Source organism: Glycine soja, chromosome 16 (genome assembly GCF_004193775.1).
Source record: "Glycine soja cultivar W05 chromosome 16, ASM419377v2, whole genome shotgun sequence".
Classification (NCBI taxonomy): Eukaryota; Viridiplantae; Streptophyta; class Magnoliopsida; order Fabales; family Fabaceae; genus Glycine; species Glycine soja.
In genome coordinates, this window is record NC_041017.1 from 6,958,385 (window position 1) to 6,967,356 (window position 8,972).

The following is an 8,972-nucleotide window of genomic DNA, read 5'->3' on the forward strand; positions in this document are numbered from 1 at the left end:
ATTTTCTGTTTTTATTTTTTGAAAATTGTTTTTATTTTTAAAAGATTAAAATTTTAAAAATATGTTTGGTTTGACTTTTTGATTTCTTGTCATCGTATTTTCATTTTACTTAAAATGAGATTATTATTTTCAACTCAAAACACTGAAAACGAGATTTTATTGTTTTCATTTCCTGGTTGTTTTTTTGTTTTCATTTTTACTGAAAATGTTTTCAAAAATTCAACCAAACATATTTTCATCACCATTTTCTGTTTTTAGTAAAAACAAAAACAAAAAACACTCAAACCAAACATCTCTTAATTACTTTCAAAATCTAAACTAATGAGTCAATATATCTTTGCAATCAGTACATGTCTCTACACGAAATGGGGATAATATATTTCATTCTTTTTCAATTTAATTTTTATTATTAAATAAAATTCATGAAATAAATGAATTTTTCTATGTTAATGAATAAAAAATAAAGCATTTTGTTAGAAAAATATAATTCTTTAATCCAAAAAAAAAACTATATTGTTTAGTCCAAAAGAGAAATTCATAGACGAAACCATTAATGTTTTTTAAGATTCGGTATTTTTCACTCCTTAACTATGCATAACATAGAAAAGTCGTATACATAACATTAAAATAATTACAAAATAATAGTAGCTTGAGCTTCCATCTAAGCAAACTTTTAATTAGTAGAATATAATAAGAATATACTTACGATTCCTGTCAATCAATCTTGGATAGTCATGTAATATAAAATCATTAAATTTTATAATAGGTATTTTTAAAAGTGATATTTAGAATTTTATCTAATTAGTTTCACAAAATTCTTTACATGACAATGCATTGAAATTAAATACTTAATATAATACCAGTGACGTAAGTAAAGAGACACAACATAATTAAACATTCAGCAGCATAATCATAATTCTGTGAGCTTCAAAAAAGATGATAAAGTTTTCATCACTACATCTGTTGCTAGACTTTAACTATCCTTCCATGCAACATGCGGAAGTGTCTATGTATGACTTGGTAATAGTAGTTTTCGTGATTGTTTCTTAAATTTATTGAACCTCGACAAAAAAAAATATTGGGTAATAAACTTCCAAGCAACCTAAAAAACATGGTTTAGAGAGTAACCTACGCTGCCCTTCTGTAAAGTTTGTAAGCCACAACAACAACTGCTACAGCTCCAAGCACACCAACAGCTGTGCGAATATCACGCTGCTGCAGTTGAGGCCAATTCGAACAGATTTTGCTCCCCTTCTTATGTGTTTCAGGTGTTTCTTCAATCTCCTTGTTTTGCTCAAGACTTGCACTTCTGCAACAAGAAACTCCATTAACACCCTGGCAACAACCACCCACGTTTTCTTTGCTGCTCAGATTGTCGCTTTCAACGTGATTGTTTTTCTTGACCTTGCCAGTCTCCTCCCCATTAGCAACTTTCTGGTCATCTGCTTCCTTGCCATCTGCAACAGATGGCCCCATTTGGCCCCTGTAACATTTTGATTAAGTTTACCTAATAACCCTCCATTATAAGGGAAGAAAATGTTAATCGTTAATACAGAATTTCCAGAGTTGATGTTGATGTTGATCTTGGAGGATTGTCAATCCTAACACAAACTGGCCCGTGTTTTAGCTTACTGGTATGTTGTGATTTTTGGATGTAACTCGTGAGGTTTATATAGCATCAATTTATCATTGAATGTTTATTGACATGTCCTACTTTAAGAAAAAAAATTACAAGCAATGATCACATGAAGCAACTGAACAGTATCAAAGATGATATATTGCTTAATAAAACAACCAAACATTTTTCTCCTTTGATTACTTTGAATTGTAAAGCAAGGGCAGATAACAAAGGGAACGAATTCCATCAGACAGAACCATTACAAAAGGAAGCGAAACATAAGGCAACATTATGATAGATGGATGAGAATGAAGGCACATGACAAATGAAAGAATGAACCTGCATTATTCTGATATAGACGCCTATATAAGCTTAATAGCAGGGCCGAAATGTAACTCAGCAGCATATACTATAGTTCATGAGAAGATATCCAACTGCAGCTTTTATTATATTAAAAAATATACTCGAGAAGATGCCAATTTACTTGAAGACAAGGATAACAAAGATGTGAATTGTAGGCTTGTATTAATATATATACATATATATATATATATATATATATATATATATATATATATATATATATATCAAGCATGAGAACTAATAATGCATAATTCTTGAACCTTTATCAAATGTTGGCCATAACTTTTTCTTAGGGGACATTTGTTTCCCGGATAACTTTTTTAGTCCTAGAAATATTATTCCTGGGAATAAAATATGAGAATGTTATCCCGGGTATTTAATAAAAAATGTGTTTGGTTAACTATAAAATTAGTTGGGAATATTTTTTATATTCCCAGGAATAATTAAGACATGTTTGGTTAATTATTTTTTCCTAGGAATATATATTATAATTACTAAAATATTCTTATTACAATAATGCTATTTTTTTTTTCATAAAACAAACAACTTTATTATAAGACCAACAAATGGCAAGCAAATTGTTCTCAAAATGTTGTATATCCAAAGTTCTTATGACAAAACCCCTCTCATTACTCCTTTAACAATTCATTAGAGTATGACCCAAATATAAATATACCTATCCGCACCACATTAGGCATGCAAAGAACAATTGATCATGATCTCATCACATAGTTAGTGATACAGCCAAAACCAACGAAGTGTTGTTACCCAGCCAAGACGTCCACCACCACAACGCGTCAATATGATAATTAATGGAATTTCACTCAAACCCAACCCAACACATAACAAAGAAGTAAACACTAACTCAATAAGTAGCAATATATGGTTATGGTATATCTTAGCTGCAACTGCAAGCATGACCATTTTATACGCTGCCAAAAATAAAATGAACGAAAATTGGCTGTAAATAAAAATTGGCACATGACAAAAAATTTGAGAATGACAAAAATTAGATAAAGTAAATAAAGGGATCATTAAGAGGGGAGCACGATAATGACTAGGAAGAGGGTACATGTGTATTTTTAGTCACAATGGGGATTTTTGTCCCATGGGAATAAATATTTTCTACCTCCTCCATTGGGATTAAATATTGGCTGAAGGCGAGATTATTGTTTACCAAGGTAAAAAATATACCCACGATTATGTTATTACTTCACAACAAACGCGGGATTATTTTTTCACCCTCCTGTATTCCCAAGACAAAAAATATTCTACCCATGAATCAAACGCCCCCTGAGAGTAACATGCCAATATTATTCGCAGTAAACAAGAGGAAAGGTCCCAATTGGTTCCATCAGCACAACACCAAAAACCATGGCATTACATGATAACACCTTCTCTGTACTCCATTCAGTAACAGGTGTGTATGACAACAATAAACAGCAGATGTCAATACAACCATAAGAATGAATAGATGGACATGATATCCATAACATGCAGGGGCATATGATTGCTGTATTTCATCTTACGAAAAAGAAAATCCATGAAGCAATAATTTCACATTAAAAAATGGTCACAATCAAACTAGAGATGCATGAGCTCAAGTATTTCAGCAATAGAACTTGTTTATACCAGGATAATGGATAGATGAGAGGAGAAACAAATATGTACACCTAGTCAAAATTTGATAATCATCCAAAGGCAACAGCAAAAATTGGTGATAAGTGTGAGGCAGTCTGACAGGATCTGGCAATCAACAATAGGTAGGCCTTTCCAATTTTATACCCGGAGACCCAAAACTTTTAAGCCCAACATGCCTGTTGGCAGAAATTAGAAGTTAAGGGGAAGATGGTTATAAAAAGAGAAAGTAGTTACAGAGAGAGAAAGGGGAATCTGCTAAATAGAAGAGAATGAGAATAATGTACGTGTGGAATATTTGATTTAGAGTGGGAGTTGAGATAGAGGGCTCTCAGAGTTGGGGCTTAGGCCATACTTGTATTCCTTTCATTCACGTTATTAATATCTATTGGAAAAAAATCCAAGTCCCATATTAAATAGAGATAAGGCCAATATAGAATATATAAGTGGGGGACAACTCTCACTCTTTGAGCTAGCTTTTGGAATTGAATTAGGTCCAAACCCACATTCTAAGATGGTATCAGAGTCTATCCTAGATCCATTAAATGGGTCACCCACCATGCATCCAAGCACCAAGCCCAAAAGTGTTGGGCATGAGGGGGTGTATTGGAAAAAATCCAAATTCTATATTGGCTAGAGATAAGGTCAATATAGAGCATATAAGTGGGGGGCAACCCTCACCCTTTGAGCTAGCTTTTGGATTGAGTTAGGCCCAAACTCACATTCTCAAAATATCAATAGCAAAATCCCATCACAGTCTCTAACTAACTACCTGGACACTCCTCAAATCAATTGTTCATGCATGAACACGTGTGTGTAACGAAACAGTGATTCTTTTGATCGATCTACAACATAGTTCAGCAGCTAACAGTAGAATACTTCAAAAATTTTAAGAAACGCATTATAAATGTTTATTGTTGTCATAAGAAACAATATATCCTTCAAATTAACATTTGATTAAAAGACACAAAATTCATAACCACAAAAATACCAACCTCAAAAGTCGTTGGATGACCTCTCCCTTTGCAATATGTTGGTCCAACAAATCAGGAACATCATTAGGAGTAACATAGCCATACCTGTAAATAATTATTATGCGCTACAATTAACTTAGTACTTAAATCTTTAAAAATGAGAGGATTCAACTTTGCCACACAGATATCTTACCAGTGACCCATAATTTTTCCATCTGCTCTTGGGCTGTATATGATTACATTCCCAGCATACTTATGCCCACCAATATGAGAACAAGCAGTAACAGATATCTGATCCTTCAAACCTCGAAGCTCAATTTCCTCATGCAGCTTTTTGATGAGAACTGGCCCACAAACACCACATCTCACGTCACGACTTCCATGAGCACATACATAAACATGTGAACCACTAAACACCTCCGGGACTCCAGCAGTCCATGGTTTACCATTCACCAAAACATCTTCAAAAAAGCCATCAACATTTGATTCCTCCAAACCCCTTCAAATTAAACAACAAAAGAAAAGGGCCTAAAAAACAACAGAAAAACCTAAACACATAAAATAAAACCCAGAAAACACTCATTCATCAATAAAGACCAAATTTATTATCTCGTCACTTCAACTAACTACCTGTTTAAGCAAGTACAGAATTTCCACCTATGCACAAAGGAAAAATGGGGAGAAATCCCCCTGCAGAGATACACCATTGCAAATCCCTTTAAGTTGCATAAAACCTTAACACTCCCTTATGCTAGCAAAGGAAATCATTAGCACACGGTGAAACTACATTAGGATACACCCTGTAGCCAAAATATTTTCCTACACTTGTTATTAAAGCTACAGTACACTAATTATATTAATATTGTAGTTGTTAGTCCCAGATAGCAGTGCAGAGCGCCAGACACTGAAATGGAAGTGGGATGGCCAGTGGTCCCTATTCTTACCAATTAGAGATAAAAATAAATAAATAAATAAAGTATAAAATTTAGAAGAGAGCACCAAACCTTGAGATAAAAGACCTGTTTTAGTGGGCTTAAAACACAGAACAATTGAACAAAGAAGGGATAGAACAGAACAAGGCAGCAAAGGTCACAGTTGTGGCCAGAAACAGGGACAAGTTTGCCAGAAAATGGCCACAGAGGTCAGGGATGGCCAGAAACTATGGAGAATAGAGGTTGGGGATGATAAAAAACTATCACAACTGGCCAGAAAACTCTGGTAAATGATGCTGGAGTAGGTTGGGTATTCATCAAAAAGGAGAACAATGGGTGCTACTCCATAAACAGAATGCACACAACTGACTGAAAAAGTAAAAATATGGTTTCAATTGTGATTCAAAAGGGGCAAAATCTAGAATTCCCCCCCCCCCAAAAAAAAAAAGAGCCCTAAAGGACACTGTTTCATCACTTCATAGTTAAAATAGGTTTTCTACTACCCACTCCAATAGAACCTGATCCAACCATGATTTTACCCACAATTGCAGCCATGGTAGTTTTTAGTTGTTACTTCAAACAGCAACACTACTCAATTTTTGTAACAAGCTCCTAGCACTCAGCAATTCCTCAATAGCACTAGTAGTTGGCACTTAGCACTATTGACAACTACGAATAATATTAAACGTTTTGAACCATTTGCAAACCGAAACATGTTGACCTAGCTCCACCACTGCCTTTGACTAGATCACAAACACGAAAATCCACACAATTCTAACGTTCCACATACAATTCACAAAGTTTCTAAATTCAGAAAATCTTCCTTGCGTTGCATGCAACATACTTAAGAGACGGACAACTTAACTCTCACGAGCTTAAAGTTCAGCTAAATTCAACTTAAGCTTCACCTAACACACGAAACTAAACCCTATAACCCACACAAAAATTCGAAGTTCAGCTTCAGTTCAATATATAATAACCGAACCCTAATAGTAGATTCTCCAATTCACCTGTATTTGATCATGTCGGGGAAAATCAACACGTCACCGTCGGCGAAGCCAGCCTCCTCGCGCGCCTCGCACACCGTGATTTTCGTCTGCAAAATCAAACACCCAAGTCAACCTCAGATCGTAGCGAAAAATCGTAACCAAACATAGAAACATTTTTTCAACTCTATTCTATTCTATTCATTCATGGGAAAAAAAACGAAGGAAGGAAGGAACCTTGAGGGGCAAGTCGTTCTTGCGGGCTTTGAAGGTGGCGGCGACGCGCTTGGGGAAGGGATCGGCGTCGGATGCCTCGATGCGTGCCGGCCAGGACACGTAGCTCTTGTAGCAGAGGAACACGTGTCGGTCGTAGGCGTCGACAGTGCCGGCGAGGTTTTCCGAGTACATCTCCGACCGAGTGAAGCCGTTGACAGCGTCGTCTTCGGCGGCGACGGCGGCGGCGGAGGCCATGGAGAAAGAAAACCAGAAAAAAATGGAAATGGAAAGTGAAGAGTAGAGAGGGAAAGGGATTCACACTTAACACACCTTTTGGCGGTGATTCGTCAGATATTATGGGAGCGGAGAGGGTGCGCAATGCGCCTAGTGTTTAGACTTGCGTGATATTGAACGTGACATGTTCTGTTTCTTGTTACATTAATTATTAATCTCTCAAAATCAAAAAGTAGTTGACTTAATTTTTTACTTTTATATTATTATTATTATTATTATTATATTAGTTATAAGGAGTGATTGAAGTTATGCTACATTAATTATTATATCATTAGACTAATGAGGCAGCTTGATTGAATTAGTCAGCGTTGGGGAGCTTTTAATTCGAACCATGGAAATGGATTTCCTTAATTTATAAAAAAATTACAAAATCTCAATCTAAATAAATAATAACCATTTAATTAAAATTAATTGATAGTTAAGATGAATTTTTTAAAAAAAAAGTCACTAATTTACTTTTTATAGTTTTACTTCACTTATGAAGAAACCATGGGACTACTGGTGCATGCTCGAAGTGAGCTCCTTCTCCACTCTCAAGGAATTCGTTGTTGCTTGCGAACTCAACCTCGTAACTACCTTACTCTGTTACTCATTCTCTTTTTCCTCCTCTAGTTTCAATCCAAAACCCTAAATTCGCCTTCGATTGTGACAATGCACAGGTTGAGGGTTCCATGACTGTTTCAACCACCAGGAAGACTAGGGACCCCTATATTATCATCAAAACCAGGGATCTTACCAAGCTTCTATCACCAAGTATTCTTGCTCCTCAGGTATATATTTAAAAGATTGTTGTAATAAGGTAATAATTATTATATCAACTGTTTCATAACAATGATTTATAATTTTATTTATCTTTGAATAGCTTAAATTAAATAATAGAATTATAACTATTTTACTACATTAAGAGAATGATACTTTAAATTAATAATTACTATTGATTTTCTTAACCTATGTTTTACTCATTTTCTCACTAAACTTAAAGTACACTTACACTTTTAATTCTTAATTACTCTCCTTGCTCTACACGGTCACACCACCTATCCAACAAGGAAGCAATTTTCTTTCATTTGCTAGTATGGACGGCACACCTAAAAGCTTCACCCCATGCCTCCGAATCACAAAACCCACACAGCCTCTCTCCCAAAGCCAACACACCGCACTTCACTTTCCTCTTCCCTCAACGTCTCTCACCCCTTCATCTCCCTCATCATTAACCACATTTTCCTCAATTTATTTTAAGTCGCTAGTTTCAACATGATAATAATAATAAACGACGTTGTTCTTAATAATAGATATTAAAAACTTATTTTTTAGTAAGTGACTCCAACCTCGCCTCTCTTGAATCCTATTTTAGACATCCTCATGCATGCAAGTTTCCCCTTTCTCTTTCTCTAGACCGAGACTTCCTTGGTTCATCAAAATGTCGTTGTTGGCCATCGAAGCTTGGAATCGCATAAGAGTGGTTTTCTCACAGTCTAGTAACCAAAAGGGGTCATATGCGTTGGTCGGACACCTGAGTGAAATTAAACTTACGTTGCTCGCAAGTTTGGAGAGCAAAACGCACAAGGAACTCGAAGGGACTTCGTATAACAGTCAGTGGACCCCTCACCATTTGAGGTAAGGGGTGTGTGAGATAACCTACGCTGTATAGGTAATTAGAGTGATCAGAAGCACCTTGCTTCCGACAACTTATAGCTCCTATCACTTGATTGTGTATTGTGCTTGTTTATGCATGTGTTATGATATGATTGATTCTTTGAATTGAGATGCGACTATGTTTTGTTGTTATCCGTGTGTTAGGGATGCCTTGGGGGATTTAAAATAGATCCTCTGATGGCTACGTAGCTATGAGGTACTCTACAAGCCACAAACCAAAGGTCAAGAAACTACGTGATAAGTTAATTGTAGTGATTGTTAAATTCATAGATGTTTAAAAGTCGCAACCACTCTA

At 35.5% G+C, this 8,972-nt stretch overlaps 1 protein-coding gene across 1 annotated transcript; it reads right to left on the reverse strand.

The window, feature by feature from the left end:
* Positions 1-868: 868 nt before the first annotated feature.
* LOC114389347 (altered inheritance of mitochondria protein 32-like) lies at positions 869-7,097 on the reverse strand. Its single transcript, XM_028349995.1, has 5 exons — positions 6,749-7,097; positions 6,536-6,621; positions 4,787-5,092; positions 4,615-4,698; positions 869-1,483 (listed from the first exon to the last, which is right to left on the reverse strand). Exons 1-5 carry the CDS (start codon positions 6,980-6,982, stop codon positions 1,129-1,131), a joined length of 1,065 nt encoding a protein of 354 aa, XP_028205796.1. The 5' UTR covers positions 6,983-7,097; the 3' UTR covers positions 869-1,128.
* Positions 7,098-8,972: the final 1,875 nt, after the last annotated feature.

Coding starts and splice junctions, on each gene's coding strand:
- LOC114389347 (XM_028349995.1), bottom strand. CDS start 6,982: ATGGCCTCCGCCGCCGCCGTCGCCGCCGAAGACGACGCTGTCAACGGC. Junction 6,622..6,748: donor AGAACGACTTGCCCCTCAAG/GTTCCTTCCTTC, acceptor TTGATTTTGCAG/ACGAAAATCACGGTGTGCGA. Junction 5,093..6,535: donor CCCGACATGATCAAATACAG/GTGAATTGGAGA, acceptor TTTAATTTGAAG/GGGTTTGGAGGAATCAAATG.